General features: G+C 48.3%; 5 protein-coding genes and 1 non-coding gene across 6 annotated transcripts; 3 read left to right on the top strand and 3 right to left on the bottom strand.

The window, feature by feature from the left end:
- Positions 1-38: 38 nt before the first annotated feature.
- On the top strand, positions 39-1,211 carry KY384_007081 (uncharacterized protein; the record flags this gene model as incomplete). The annotated part of the gene is made up of 3 exons (XM_044815573.1): positions 39-289; positions 464-661; positions 752-1,211. 3 exons carry the CDS (start codon positions 39-41, stop codon positions 1,209-1,211), a joined length of 909 nt encoding a protein of 302 aa, XP_044667447.1.
- A 2,167-nt stretch (positions 1,212-3,378) lies between these two features.
- On the bottom strand, positions 3,379-5,159 carry KY384_007080 (uncharacterized protein; the record flags this gene model as incomplete). Its single annotated transcript, XM_044815572.1, has 4 exons — positions 3,379-3,635; positions 3,723-3,815; positions 3,895-4,103; positions 4,501-5,159. The coding sequence occupies 4 exons, from the start codon at positions 5,157-5,159 to the stop codon at positions 3,379-3,381; spliced, it is 1,218 nt and encodes a 405-aa protein (XP_044667446.1).
- Positions 5,160-5,721: 562 nt separating this feature from the next.
- Positions 5,722-9,298, bottom strand: KY384_007079 (uncharacterized protein; the record flags this gene model as incomplete). The annotated part of the gene is made up of 4 exons (XM_044815571.1): positions 5,722-8,242; positions 8,298-8,645; positions 8,693-8,856; positions 8,906-9,298. 4 exons carry the CDS (start codon positions 9,296-9,298, stop codon positions 5,722-5,724), a joined length of 3,426 nt encoding a protein of 1,141 aa, XP_044667445.1.
- A 1,280-nt stretch (positions 9,299-10,578) lies between these two features.
- Positions 10,579-11,094, top strand: KY384_007078 (uncharacterized protein; the record flags this gene model as incomplete). Its single annotated transcript, XM_044815570.1, has 1 exon — positions 10,579-11,094. The coding sequence occupies one exon, from the start codon at positions 10,579-10,581 to the stop codon at positions 11,092-11,094; it is 516 nt and encodes a 171-aa protein (XP_044667444.1).
- Positions 11,095-12,071: 977 nt separating this feature from the next.
- KY384_007077 (uncharacterized protein) lies at positions 12,072-13,610 on the bottom strand (the record flags this gene model as incomplete). Its single annotated transcript, XM_044815569.1, has 6 exons — positions 12,072-12,280; positions 12,389-12,497; positions 12,580-12,717; positions 12,797-13,010; positions 13,065-13,411; positions 13,467-13,610. 6 exons carry the CDS (start codon positions 13,608-13,610, stop codon positions 12,072-12,074), a joined length of 1,161 nt encoding a protein of 386 aa, XP_044667443.1.
- Positions 13,611-14,893: 1,283 nt separating this feature from the next.
- Positions 14,894-14,985, top strand: KY384_007076. The gene has a single exon. It is a non-coding gene; the product is annotated as a tRNA-Leu (tRNA).
- Positions 14,986-15,413: the final 428 nt, after the last annotated feature.

The raw sequence follows: 15,413 nt of genomic DNA, 5'->3' as shown, positions 1-15,413 counted from the left end.
AGACCAGCCCATTGTTATTCAATTGAAGCAGTAACGCCATGGGTCGACAGTCTCTCAAGAATGTGCTCTTGATCGGTTCAAGTGGGCAACTGGCGCCCCATCTCATTCGTGAGCTCTCTGCCTCGCCACACCTAGCACTCACCGTCCTTTCGCGCTCAACCCCTTCTTCACGGTCTCGGAATGCTAAATTCATAACGCTGCCGAGTCCGTATAAATATGAGGATCTCGCGAGTTGTCTCAAGGGGAAAGATGCAGTGGTCAACCTGATACCATCTGGGCAATTTGAAATGTAATCTCCCTACCTTGACTCCAGCTCTTTGCCATATATGTCGCTAGTAAATTCATGGCAACGATTGAAACCTTGAGCCTCATGCTGAATTTTGTGTTCATCACCCGCCCCAGAGTCTTCAAACCCCTGTGTACGGACTGAAAGGAGCTGACAAGATGACTACAACAGGCACAGAACCGTCATTGATCTATGCATTCGGGAAGGCGTGAAGAGGTACATACCACCTGAATTCGGAGCGCGCACCGACAACGACATGGTTGTAGAGAAAGTCCCTATTGTGGCTATGAAGAAGCGGGTCAAAGACTTACTGCAGAGCAAAGAGCGGGAAGGAATCAGTTGGACAGGTGTGGTATGTGGGGCTTTTCTGGATTCGTATGACTTCCTACCCTCAGATACCGGGAAGTAGCAGCTTTTGGTAGCAGCTTAGGATAGGAGCAGTGCTGACGTCTCGCCCTTTACTAGCGGTATCAAGAACGGCTTCCTGGGGTTTGATATCAAGAACAAACAAGCCAGACTCTACGACCAAGGGGAGCACAATATGGATGTAACGTTGCTTTCCGACGTCGGTAAAGCTGTAGCATCGATCCTGAGCGATCATCCCACTGAGACAAAGAACCAATACGTCTACATCAACACCTTCTTGACCTCCCAGAACAGCGTCCTCAAGCCACTCGAAAAAGAGTCTGGCAAATTTGAAATCAGTCATGCGGGAGCAAAAGAAGCGAACGAAGAAGGCACGGCAAGGATAAAGAAAGGCGATTTTGGCGGCGTGAAAGATAGTCTGATGGGGAGGATGGCGAGCGGAAAGGATGGGATCAACGGGGAAGGAAAGCATAACGAGCTGTTGTTGGGACGCGGAACGAGAGGCTTAGAAGATTTGGATGGCGTTGTGGGAGATATAACGAGGTCGTCATGGCAGTAAAAGGGGTAATAAAAGGAGCTTTTGCCAAGACTAGCCCCTGAATGGACCCCTACCTGATCTGCGTGGCCACGCAAGAAATCGCGGCTCCTTGCATAATCCCACATTCCTCAGTCTACTTGGATCTTACCTTAGTCTCTCAGCGTTGCTCGACCTTGGACAAGGTAGCAAGTAGACCTGTGCAAGTGGAATCTGACATCTAATAGCGAACGCCTGACCGTACTTATAGGATGGATCAAGAATGACAACAGAAGTCCGGTTAGGTAGAAACGGGACTCAAAGGCAGGTATTTCGAGAAGCGGACTAGATGTTTAAGGGTGTTGCAGTATGCTCGGGCCTGTCGAGTGCAATGAGATCGTCGCCAGGACTCTGGATGCCTGCCATAATGAGGCGGATGGCCCTCGAATGTTTGCTCGGGTCTAGAGTCCGGCGTTGATTTATGCCTAGTGTCATTCTTCCATATAAGCATGGCGTGCGTGTTCATCTTTCTCGGTGACTTGATCTTCGTCTGAGGCACTATCACCCCGGGAGGCTAATCGACTTAATCGATTTTGCATATTTTAACACCACCCTGCAGCTCGATGCCAATTTCGACGATCTAGTTGCAATATGTCAACTCGTCTTTATCTCCTTTGCTAGTAGTGTGGAATGATTGACCACTGCCTTTGCTCTGACTCCCATGTGCAAAAAAGATATATCCTACAAATAGCGTGTATTTTTAGCGGCGTTTTCACAGCGGAGGTTGGGACCATTTACCTTGCTCGCCATATGTACCAAAGTCTGTCTGGTCTCTTGTCCTTAATACCAAACCTTCACTGGTGTGCACCATTGTCTAGGTCATTCAACCTGTATCTCGAGTATTACCACAACATCCTGCTCCCTCACTATCGGATACACACGAATGGAGACAGGGTGCTCTACACCATTCCTAGGATTGGCCCGAATGGGGTTTTGTAATGAAACATAAGGCCGTCAAAACCGTTTGGGGCACAGGCTGTGAAAAGTCTCCTTGGCATCAAGTCTTTCGCAGTTTCGGGTAAGTGTATAGATTAATACCACGGTCATGATTATGTCTCAACAGAAGATAGCAAATACAACATGTTCTCTTTTCAGTTCGAGCTTTGAGCACGCAAAGCGAAGAAGACAATATCGAAGAGTTTTCAAGCTAAGTCGGATACCTCTCTGGGAGGGTCTTCGAACAGTTGATCCAATCAGTTGATATCAGACTCGACTTGTGCCGAAAGGAGGCTGAATGATATACGACCGAACGCTCTTCCGAAGATGCAAGCAATGCTCTTAGCCAGAATGTGCCGCAGCTGATTGAAGAGGCGTCAGCGTCGGGAAGATCGCTTCCAGGAACGGACTCTTTGCTTAATCCAATGAGAAGGAGGAATCTCGATACAGTGACCATATGTGAGGCCGGTAAGGTGTAATAATGGATGCCCGGGTAATAAAACATTCCCAACGACCAATAAGCACTGCTCGAGTTCTGTGAAGAAGAGTCTTGTTGGTCGCTAAGATTTTGAAATCATACCTGGGTGCATGAGCTGGTGATATCAGGATACGAATGGGTTCAAAACGTGTCTGAGAAGTCCTGGAATTTTTTTTGGCAAAAGTCTAGTAACAAGTGAAAATGAGAATTTTTAATCCTAATGAATATCCGAACATTGGAGCATAGGAGCAACAGAGAGACTTGCCTTAGTAGCCTCACTGCCTGAGCGTCTTGTCAAGCCATAATAATTCATTGCTCAGTTTCTCCTACTTCTTACCCTTTTGACCTTTGGCGCTGTCACTGCGCCTTTGTCACCACGGTCAGACAGGTTTATGTCCCGTCCTGTTGCCACATGAGCGCATAGGCTATCCAACTTTACCCCACATTCTGACTAGCCAGTCAGCGATCAAAGCTATCTTGTATCCTACAGAGTGCCGCGGTGTTTTTGATGTCATGCTTGTTATCGAGGTGCTTAGTGAGTCAACGTTCCCACAGAAGAGACTGGTGGCGACGACAGCTAGCCCGTGATAATATGCGACAAGATTGCTGGAAGATAGACATTATGCTGATGGAGTATCAAGTGACCTACAAATGCACAAAATAGCCCCCAATGCGTGGGAATATCAACAATGCATGGCGACCCATATGGACAACCCATTCCTGCCGTCTCCCCCAAGCTTATTCTTCACCCAGACTCGCCCTGACATTCGCCCTACACCTCTTCTTGAATTCCTTCGGATCTTCTCTCCACATTCTCGCAGCTTCCACATTCGCAGGACTCTCATCGTTCGGACTACTCAGCATGCTTATCACGCTTAATAATATCGTCTCCGGTGTCTGTACAGGAGACCATCTCTCTGAAGCGTGTTCGTATCCGTACGGATCGTGTGTGGGTGGGTGGAGGATTGAGATGCAGACTTCGCCAGATTGATAGACTGTTATACATGTAAGTCAATAGGACATCTATCATATTCCCCCTCGAAGCGGGTGAGGTAGAGCGCCTCCAGATGGAAGACTCTTACCATTGGGGTGGAAAACCGGCGTCTTGAAAGTCATCTTGGGCGGCAGGTGCGGGTACTCTGGGGGAAACACAAGATGTGCTCTGTAAAAGCCTCCTATTCAACGTAATCCCAAAACTGATCAGTCACGCGATCTTCAAAGGCTTCATGGAAATCGTCCTGCATTGGTTCATACCACCGTAGAACTTGCAGTCATCCGATATCATGAGCATGACCTCCCACTCTAACACGTTGTTGGAGATCAGTCCGCAACTTATGCCGGGAATGTCTTTGTCGGTTTGCATTTGTTTGAGCTGGCGGCTCAAGAGCCCGGAGGCCGCTGAGCTCGCCATGAGGGGCCGAGGTACTGTTGCTTCGGGCACAAGGTCGAAGGCTTTGGGCGGTCTTTGTGGCTGTCACAAGCTTGATGTGATGAGCAAGGCTGGGGACTATCTCTTCGAGGATCGAGAAGACTGTTCACATCTATGTCATTCATTGCCTCGTCGTTTAGATGTCGCGTCGGACTTATTATCATATCTCCGGCCCCGGGCACGTTCTGTGATCGAGTGGCGGTCCATAAAAAGACTTAGATGTTTTGAGACGGATTTTTTTGCCCTGCTCATTTGAATAATCTATTTTCGCTACAGGAGCCTCAAGCATGGAGTGTCATTTGGCACTGGGCAGCTTTCTATGGGATGAGTATTTATGGTAGGGGCTCATTTCCCGACGTTCGTATACCGCAAATATCTGTCCAATGGCATTAGCACAATCAGACCTCGCCTGAAAAGAGACGCAGACTTACGGCTTAACCTCCTTCACATCCCCAAACTTCTTCCTCGCATCCTCCGTCGCTACGGTTGGAGGTACGATGACGTCGTCTCCAGGTATCCAGTCAACAGGGGTTGTGACGCCCTTTCCATCGCCCGTCTGCAAAGAATCTATGACCCTGAGCACCTCACTGGTATTCCTCCCCGTCGAAGCTGGATACATCATTGTCAACCTGATTTTCTTCGCCGGATCGATCACGAACACGCTTCTTATCGTGAAGGCGACTCCTTTCTCATCCGTGTTTGTCACGTCCTGTGCGTCTACCATGTCATAAGTGAATGCGATTTTCCTGTCCGAGTCTGCAATGATGGGGAATTGGAGATTGCTGCCTTGCGTTTCGTTGATGTCGGCAATCCATCTGTCGTGAGAGGTAAGGTCGTTGGCGGAAAGTCCTATCATCTTCACGTCCCGCTTGTCGAATTCCCCTTTCATTTTGGCGAAGGCACCCAATTCTGTGGTACAGACTGGTGTGAAGTCTGCGGGATGGGAGAAAAGTATTGCCCATTTGTTCTCGAGCCACTGATGGAAGTCAATGTCGCCTTGAGTGGTCTTTGCTTTGAAGTTTGGTGCTGTGGATCCCAAGCGTAAGCGAGGCTGGTCGTCCGTAGCTGTTGCAAGTGTGCGCTTGAGCATCGGAGCTCTGAGGCATGGTCGTAAAGGGTTTGAGCGGAAGGCATGGAGGGTTCTCGGTGATGTACGTGGTAAAAAGCACGCCATGATCAGGATTTACGGCAACAAGAAGAAGTCTTGAGCGATCGACTGCAACAGAGAGTCTCTTTGATTGAGACATTGTCTGAGCAGATTGCGTCATGCAGCAATTGGCTAGGCCAGGCACCTGTTCGTGGGGCAGATTCGCTATTGCTGCCCCGAGGAATGTCCGCTAGGCTAGGCCGAGAATTGGAAGGCAGACCAGCCTCCGGGTCTGGCATCTATCGTGGCATGGAATCATCGCCATGGATCTAGAAATATCCTTAATATCTCGATTTATTCCCCATTATACCAGGTTATATATACTCCCTAGTTCTACAGAACCCTCGTGGCGTCATTTTATCAACATCAGATCGTCCCATTTTGTTTTGTCGCTGACACTGAACCAGGTCATATACACATACCCTCATCCTGTCGTAATGATTTTAAAAGGTAGGACTTGAATCTTGGCCATCTGCTCTCGAGATTCGCCAACCTAGGAGGTGTCTTATTGGGCTATTGTTTCTTTATGCTGGCCTTCTCCCTCTTTCATAGCTCGTTGCACCGCTGCCATCATTTTCTGCACCCTCTCGGCAAAAGGATGCTGCGTGCCGCCAATGGCAATCAATGCTGTCCAGATGTCCTTCAGAACGTTGTCTGATTTTACAAATTTTCGCTGAATCTGGTAGCATTCGGCCGCAGACCACATCGCCATAATCTGATCTGGAGACTCCCCTTCCTCACGCTGGCTGTTCCTGTACATCGTTTTGGCAATAACCTCTTCAAACAGCTCCTCAGCTTCCTGATATCTTTCTTGCCGAACATATATCTGCGCAAGCTGTGTCTTGCCGAGCATGAATCCCATATGGTCTTCGGGTAGGTTTCGAATGCCGATTGGGAGTGCATCAAGCAAGGCTTTTTCAGCTTCTTTCGTACGGCCGAGCGCGCTATCAATGCGAGCGACGACGGTGATGGTCCATAATGTGAGATGATGCTCCCTACCTAAGCTTTGACGGCGTTCTTCAAGTATTTCGAGCTCCAATTTTTGAGCTGTGCGAAGGGATTCCAAGTTGGGAGCTGCACTTAGAGACTCCAGACCTACTTCTAGGTAAGTGATTGCTAGATTTTCTCGAGCTGCCACAGTGTCCGGATGTTTATAACCAAGCGTTCTGGTCAACCCCGCGATAGCTTCTTTGTGTAGCTCTCTTGCCGTGTCGAAGCGAAAATAGCGCTGGTGCGCCAAACCTAAGTGATCGGTGGCAAGAAGGACATCTGTGTGGTCTAGAGGTAACACAATCTTCATTCCTGCTAAGGCGTCGACATGGAGTTTGAGGGCCTCTGGGTGAACATGAGGGTCAGCACCGTCCGATGTCTCCAACAGCGAGCAACTCAGTGATAGCAACGGTTGAGAAGGCTGGGAGCATGGCAAGAAAATCGACTCACCCTTGTATCTCCCGCGATGCACTTCACATTTACCCAACTCATCCATGACTTTAAGAGTTCGGGGATGGTTTTCACCCAGCGACGTTTTGCAGGTACTTAAAGCCTGGTTCATCAATGCCGCAGCGTCGTTCGTATGAGTCATCGCGCCATAGGTACCGGCTAATGCGAGGAATATCAGTACAGTTCTTTCGTCCTCCAGGCCTAACATTTCCGTCACATAGTCTTTGACTTGGACTTGAAGGTTCTTGGCATCGTGGAGACGAGCACATTCAGCATATACACGGCTAAACTTGCCATATTGTAAAGCTTTTTGCCTCGTCATTGAAGGAGCTTGATCGATCAGGAGCCATGACAATGCCCGTCTTCTCCTGTTGGACGCCAGAAGTAGCCTGATTTCTTCTTGAAATCGCTGTACTGCGTCAAGATGTGGAAGTAGACGTCTTCGAAGCTCCATATCCGAGGGACTCTCTCCAAAAGGAGGTAAAGGAATGCATTGGCTCAGCATATTTGCAGCAGCTTGACACCAAACGGCACGTTCTCCGACCTTCATCTGAGGCCTTTCACGCACCCACTTATGGACTAAAGGATGCATCGAGTAGACATCCGAGTCTCTGACCCGCCGATGTGTCACTAACGAGATACTAGTAAGCTTGACTAAGGCTGCGCGTAGTCGATCAACGGAGAAACGATCCACTCTACCGTTTCTGAGCGCTTCTGGAAGAACAGGATAGCCACGGTCTGTACACCATGTCACTGCTTGGATGAATCTGTCTCTTATCACTCGGCGCCAAGGTTTCGATTTCTCTTCAATCGTTTTTCCTTTCTTAGCAAGGGCGATCCGCTGTTGTTCTTCAAGGTCTTGCCGCAGTCTTGCTTCCACTGATGGCGGATTCTCTGCGGCTTTCATCAAAAAATCGAAACGAATGTTCTCATGGTGGAGCAAGGAAAACAATTTGAGTATTTGAATTGCGTCCTTAGCTTCTCGTAACGGCTGTCTATCAAGATGTCGGTAGAAGGCATCGTAAGGAGCTAGAACATTCTTCTGTGTCTCATCCACATCCTGTCCCGAGGCCGTACTCTCTTCTCGGATTCTGTCCCAGATGCCATCAAGATACTCAACGCATTTGGCTCGACTCGTGAGGCCTTTGGCTATACAATCGCCAGCAAACACTAATGCAAGGGGCAGGTAGCCAAGGGCTTCGGTGATGTGTGCAGCATCTCTCCTGACATCCAAGGTCCATGGCTCTGACTCTTGTGCATGCTTCAGAAGTAGGATTTCCGCATCCTCATCCTCTAATTGGCCAAGTTCACAGCATCGTTCGCCAGCAGTCCCGTGCTTCTTCAGCAATGGGTTGCGAGTTGTCACCAAAACGCAACCATTTTCCCCGCCCGGAAAATAGTCCTGAATGGGTATGTTTGGGTCATCAGCGTTATCAATCACTAAGAGCCATGGATCTTCAATACCCGAAAGCCAGGTTTTAGCGGCATTTATATTCGTATCGACGCCCCCAATTTTGCTGATTTCCTGGAAGGAGTGCTTAGCAGTGTCATCAGAGCTCGCATCGATCCAAAAAACGCCCCAAAAGCTAAGCCTTGAGATTAGCTATGGTTAGAAAAGCCTGAGCTGGTAGAAGCACTCACCGTCGCTGATACACCTCCGCAAATCTCCGACAGAACTCTGTTTTCCCAGATCCGCCAAGGCCAAAAATGATGAAGCGCTTCTGCGAAACAGGTACCTTGCTGCTTGAAGATCCATCTGAAGCCTCTATGTCCAGAGGTGTGAAGCTCAGGGCAAAGGCGTTGCCCAATTCATTGATCATGTCTTCCCTGCCTGTAAACATATTACTGGCCACGGGTGCTTGAAAATACTGATTTCGAAGTTGCGGGATCGGCTTCGCTGTTTGCCTTGACGAGGACAACTGGCTCCTGATATTTTCCATACACTCCTTTACTTCATCCATCGAGTGGTGAGATTTTGTGTTCAATCGTCTGATCAAAGTCAGCATCGCCAGATGACGGCAAATTATAGGACCTACACATTAAATCCAGCCAAGCAGGTGCCGAGGCCATTTTGATTGTTTGCGAGTTGTTGTCGAAGATCTTGGAACTCACTTTCCTTCGATTCCTTGCGCAACTGCACACGAATACTGTTTACCCGCTTGAAAGCAGCATGGCGAATCTTACTCGCTTTACTTTCTTCCTACAATACGAAATAAGCGATGCCCAAACTCATATCGTGAAAAACTTACCGACGCCCACGTCGCACCCTTCTCAACAGAGACATTGTCATTTGGTCGCTCCAAACCTTTGACAGTCTTGAGCGAATTGTCAAGCCTATGCAGTACATGGCCACATCTTCCTAAAATCTTCTGGGTGTTACGCTCTAGATCAACCCAGATTCCTTCAAGATGAACGCCATTCTCCACAGGCGTGGATAATGTTGACAGAAGTTCAGGGGCTGAGAGAATGTCTCTAATGTTAGCGTTAACGGCGAGAAGATCTTCAATTTGATCTAGTAGGTCTGCGACATCTTGGTCGACGCTTGACGCACCCGAAAGCGTCTTCTTAATGGATTTGCTCACCCTGAACACTACATCGATGGTTCCGACGGTTGCTGCAGCGATCGAAAAAGGATCCGTCATTCTCTGAAACTTATCGTCTCGAAGTTTATGTGCGGACCATCGAAACTGGGGGGACGCAAAGCAACTCGAAGTGGATATCAAAAAGATTGGGGAAAATCTGACACAAAGCGCGACACCCGTCGGTCTATGGCAGTTGCAAAGCAGAGTGCCATAGTATCTGCGTTTCAAAAATCGGTTGGAGAAAAGAGAAAGATTCCAAGAATAGGTGGATTGAGGCTCAACTGCTCATCTGATCGATCGTTTAATGCCTATGAACAACAAGGCTGAGGCTAGATATAGGTGCGATCCCCACGTAGTGTGGTAGGGCCTGCCTGGCGGCTGGTCCAGCTGGTCCCTTGATGTACCGGCACTGGTGGGCATGACAGCACCGACCAAGTTGCGAATCGCCCTAGAAGAACTCACCCCCAGTTCGGATCCACCCCCAGTTCGGATTCTTAGCGTATTGCTCAGCTTGGCAGCGCAGTTTCAGGGAAAATCCGAACTGGGGGTGGATCCGAACTGGGGGTGAGTTCTTCTAAAATTTGACTTCCGAGGATCAATAGGATGGGAAGGATGGCAGGTCTTTTTCGCCCCCAACACCCCACCCAAGTTTGACGCCAGCTTGATGCACCAGATCTGGATTTCAGCACCAGATTCCAGAGGCTGCAATCTTCAGCCTTGTCGTGAGAGAGATCCTTAAGATTGAAAAAGCAGCCGCCCACAAGTCCTGTGGAATGGAATAATGGTATCTGAAGGTTCGCCGTCTGCGCGGGCTTCCCATCTTTTGGGTTGACGGCGGAGATGGCCGTGGGGCAGCCTTTAAAGTGGAGTTTATACTCAATATCTTTGATTGTTGCCCTCATCTTTGGCACTTATCGATATATCCGCAATGTATTTCGGCGCCAGACTGATGATGCATTTGCAGCCCGACATGGCTGCAGACCAGTGCGAGCAATATTTCCCTCCAAATGGCCGTTCTCCCTGGACTTGCTATATCGTCAGTACTACGTGAACAAGACCCAGCGTCTCTTGGCCTTTCAGACCCCATACTTCGATGAGCTAGGTCCGACTATAGAGATGCATCTCTTTGGAGACACAGGTCTCTTGACGTTTGATCCAAAGAATTTGGAAGCCATTTTGGCCACTAATTTCGAAGGTTTTTGTCATCTGCAAGTCGTTCATACGCACCACTGATTCTGGGACAAGACTACACCCTTGGGTCTCGAAGCGATGCCCTTCGCTCTTTCTTGGGAGAAGGCATCTTCACGCAAGACGGTGCTCGATGGAAGCATTCCCGAGAAATGCTCCGTCGTCCATTCGCTCGCATGCAGTATCGGAATCTCAAGGGTTTTGGCGAGTACATTGAAGATCTGATTGGTGATCTCAAAGGATGCACGGAGGCTGTTGTCGATTTGCAACCGCATTTCTTCCGCTTTACCCTCGCTACTACAACTGCTTTGATCTTTGGCCAGCCTATCAAGGAGAATAAAAGTGTAAAGCATCAATCCTTTGCGAGCAACTTTGATTACGCCTCAAGAATCTCAGCAATACGCATTCGCCTTGCAGATTTTCACTGGGCTTACACAACCTCGACATATACTCGTGCGTGCGAGAAGGTGAAAGACTACGCTGATAGCTTCGTAAAGCATGCATTGGACAATCAGAGCTCTGCTTCTGAAGACGCTACATCTCAATACGCATTCCTCAAAGACCTTTTTGAGGAATACAAAGACCCAACACTTGTCCGCGATCAACTGATTCACGTTCTAATTGCTGGCAGGGATACGACAGCTTGTCTGCTTTCTTGGGCGTTGTGAGCATTGCATTCTCTTTCTTCTCCTCAAAGCGTCTCTTGACCCAAGTGCATTGGAAAGGACAAGCTAACATTAAAATTAGTTTCCTGCTTATTCGTCATCCATCTGTCTTGGCTCGACTTCAAGAAGAGGTCGTCACGGTCATGGGTGGCGAGGAACAACTGAATCGTGCTCATATCCAGAAAATGCAATATCTCAAATGCGTGTTGAACGAAAGTAAGTTTCTGCTACACACACACAAAACATGTAGTGGCTCAGACCTTCTCCTCATTGTTTGCAGCAAACCGTCTATACCCCCAATTGCCGGTCAACGTCCGTATCGCCAGTAGAAATACAGTCATTCCTCGGGGTGGTGGACCCGATGGCATGTACCCAGTAATGGTCCGCAAGGGGACCGGCATCGGATGGTCAACATATCACATGCATCGGCGAAAGGAGCTCTATGGTGAAGATGCTGAGGCTTACCGGCCTGAAAGGTGGGAATCAGGAGAGTTGGCTGACATTGGCTGGGGATTCATGCCCTTTCATGGAGGGCCGAGACTTTGTCTTGGAAGTAGGCTAATGAGTCTAGAGATCGAGGACTTTTTGCTGACATCGCGCAGAGGATTTCGCGTTGACCGAAGCCTCCTGCGCTATTGCTCGTATCCTTCAGACCTTTCCGAACATTGGCCTTCCCCATGGACATCCCACTGAGCCTACCGGACAGGAGAAGCAGTCGCTTACGATTGTCATTTCTAGTGCTGAGGGCTGTAAAGTGGCTCTGAATGCATGAGCTATTGTCAATTACAAAATTGACTATAGAAGAACATTTAAACATGTAAACCACTTCAGGTACTTGTTTATCACGGTTTCATTACTTTGAAGTTTTTCATAATCATCCGCGCCGCACAACATTACCGAGACCTCTTTGATCTAACCACTATTCAACAAGACATCCTACCTGCCGCTTAGATTCATCAAGCCGCTTTGACTGACATCCTTCATTTCTCAAAGAAATCACTCATAGCCTTATTGACTTCATCTGCTCTCTCCAACATCACAAAGTGCCCAGAATCGACCTGATGCTCGTTTAGATCAGGTGCGTATGGACGCGTTTGAGCTTCTGCTGCGGCAGGAGTTCCGACCGTATCATTGGCGGCTGTCACTAAGAGCACGGGCTTAGTGATATTGGCAGCAGACTTAGGGATAGCTATAAGAGTGTTCAATCAGCATCCGAGTGCATCTCTTGTCTGCCGAAAGGTACAATTTCGGGGTCACACGGGCCAAGACAAGAAATGGAAAGGAAAAGGGACTCTACTATTCTCATCCGCGAGGTTCACATTGCGGTACATAGACCTGTACCAGTTCAGCGACGGATTGTAGCCTCCGTTGGTGACTGCGAAGATACGATTGTGGACTAATTCATCCTGTTTGGGGGGAAAATGGTCTTTAGTCAGCTCGACCGTCAAAGCAAACGCTCTGATATGGGGTACTTGGGGGCTCACTCACCTGTATGGAAACAAAACTACCTGTGGGTACTCTTCCGTTCCTGTTGAGGAAGGCTTCTACTGCGCCAGGCGGACTAAGATATTTTGGCCAGTACTTGGGGACATTACTCGTATATAACAAAGACCAGATCGAATCTTGCTACAGGTTGTGAAGCCCCAAATTAGTGCTTATCGCTTCATATGGCCCCAAAACCATGAAGTTACGAGGGAAAACTTACATGCTGGTCCAATACAGAGCCGGAGCGATCCTCGTTGAAAAATATCTGGTAACCAAGCGTATCCTTATTGGCTATCACGCCGGCCTCGCCGAGGAATAGCCCTGGGGCAAAGTACCCAATATCCAGAAACACATATTTCTCGAAGCGTGTGGGATAGTAGGTCCATACACGCGACTGCAAGACGGAACCACTATCCATGTTAACAAGAACAATTCTGAGCAGTTGATCAACCTGAAAGCAGATCAGCCGAAAAAGAGACTGTACATACAAGTCATGAGCAACAATGACAGCCTTTCCAGCTCCACTGATACAATCCAGCAAATCCACTACATCAGCCGCCATACTCTTCATTGCATACGCAGCCGGATCGCTGGGCTTATCCGTGCCGCCGTAGCCAAGGAGATCTGGCGCAAGGACCCCATAGCCCTTCAAAGCGAAATAAGTGAATTGGCGGCGCCAGTCGAATGAGCTCGAGGGGAAGCCGTGCAGAAAGAGAATGGTAGGTCTATTTGCCTGTGGACTAGGAGCATAGTACGCGTATCGATAGACCCGGCCTGAGGAGGGGAGTTTTACGGAGTGGACGTGGTCGAGGTAGGTGGTGCCGACGAGATCAGACTAGAGATGAACGTGTGAATATGGACGAATATCCTGGATTCGTGATTGAACTCACAACATTTGGGTGGCTGTTAAAGGCGCAGTAGGCACTTGGAGCTGTTACTGGGGATGGATGGGCATTGGCACAGAAGCCGACGAGGTGGCAGAAGAGGACCGAGAGGAAGCAGGAGAACGTCACAAAGCATGTTCCGCTAGCCATGTTGATGGTCATCGAAGAATGTCTTTGATCGAATTTTCGCAAAAATTGCAAGGAAGGGTAGGACCGTACTTTATATCTTGCTTCTCTGATGTGTTGTGCTTTTGGGACCTAATTGTTGATTTCAAAGCTGGAAACAAAGTTCCTAGCACGCGGTCGCATAGCTTGAAGGTTCATCTTTCGATCCACAGGCCGCCTCAATCCTAGTTCGGTTGAACGTGAGATTATACGAGGCCTCCTCCCACCACCCGTCCTTCACCGCTTCATTCGCTTTGCCTAGATTACTTACGCAAAACCCCATTTCAAAAACTATAACTACGGCTAGCAGAACTTTGATTTTAAGGAAGTTGAACAAATGGCAGTTAGATAGGGTGCCAGAATTCGCGGACCCAAAGAGGTGACGATAGGCATTGTTGGCAACCCGAGAAACATAGATCGCATAGTTTAGTATCATTTGAAATACGCGTAGACCCCTTATGTTCAGGGGCTGAAGATGAATCAAGTAATGAAGAGAGTCTTTCTTAAGTAACGTGGCGACTGTTCATGTCGTGTCGATGCATGGTATCAGGCCAGAGCAGGACCATCGAGTCACGCAGCATAATCTCTTCCTGCAGGTACAATCAGGCATTACAGGCCGAATGTTAGACCTGACTTGCATAATACTAATGGCCGAGCATACAAATTAAGTATCGGAGAATCGACTTGGTAATTCACTAGAACCTCAATTAGGCAATTGGGGCCACGAACGCATCAGTACAAAGGCTAGAACGAATCTTCCAGCAGGCATGCTGAAGATCATAATCATTCTAGTTGTATGTGTTACAGTACCGCATATTCATTAATCAGAAAGCGAATACATAGCAACGTCGGTCCGTCAAAGCTAAAGCCACACTTTCATGCCCTGTAAAGTCAAGAGGGTCTTCTCTTCTTATGAGAGTGGAATTTATTGCGAAAAGATGCCTGCCTGCTGGGTTTCCACCCCGTACATGAGATCTTGGAAAGAAATTTGTCTAAAGCGAAAAGCAATGCATATTATCAGCATCGGTAAATTCACACGGCCCCAAATATTGTAACACTTTCTGCGTCAAGCCAAGAACAGCTAGCTCTGCCAAGACTTATCCTAGCTCCCGCTTTTCTTTTGCCAAGGCCAGCTCCCGGCCCGCTCCGCAAAATGTATATATATAGTAATAATTGAACACTCTTCATGGCTCCGAAAATAAAAATCTCCGAAATAGTCTAGTCAGCGCTCGTCTACAACTCGAATAGCAATAAAAACTATGCTAACATCTTCGATAGGTGGTTAGGATACCCGCCTCTCACTCACAAGTGCAGAGAATCAATCGCGGGTGGCCGGGGTTCAATTCCCCGTTTCGGAAAATAGATTCATTTTTTGGCATTTCGGCTCAATATTGCTTCCTCATACAGATAACTTGCTGTCGCTGCCGGTAACTAGTACAAGTGACTGCCACTTGTATGCCAATTGGCTCTATAATTACTCTTTTACTTGCGAAATCTTCGCGTTAAGCCCAGCTCTAGCGCAGGTGCTGAATCCGTTGCTACACCTGCAGACTACTACCTCTTTGGCCCTGACGAAGTGTCCAAGTAGAGAGAAATGACGATGCCAATTTCTGCAAGTAGGAACAGGTGATTCTATTTCTCTACCCACAGAAGCGTTGGTCAGTGGGTACGAAAGGTAGTCTGCAGGGTTTAGATCTGATAAGAGTCTTGGCATCAGATTCGCGACTTCGAAAAGCGCGTTCCATGAACTAGCTTCTGTAAATATTACATTGTGCCTACAAGGACTAC

Source organism: Bacidia gigantensis, assembly GCF_019456465.1.
Source record: "Bacidia gigantensis strain McMullin 20006 chromosome Unknown contig_255, whole genome shotgun sequence".
NCBI lineage: Eukaryota > Fungi > Ascomycota > Lecanoromycetes > Lecanorales > Ramalinaceae > Bacidia > Bacidia gigantensis.
Note: the sequence above shows the minus strand (reverse complement) of the source record. Positions and strands in the feature narration are given on the sequence as shown.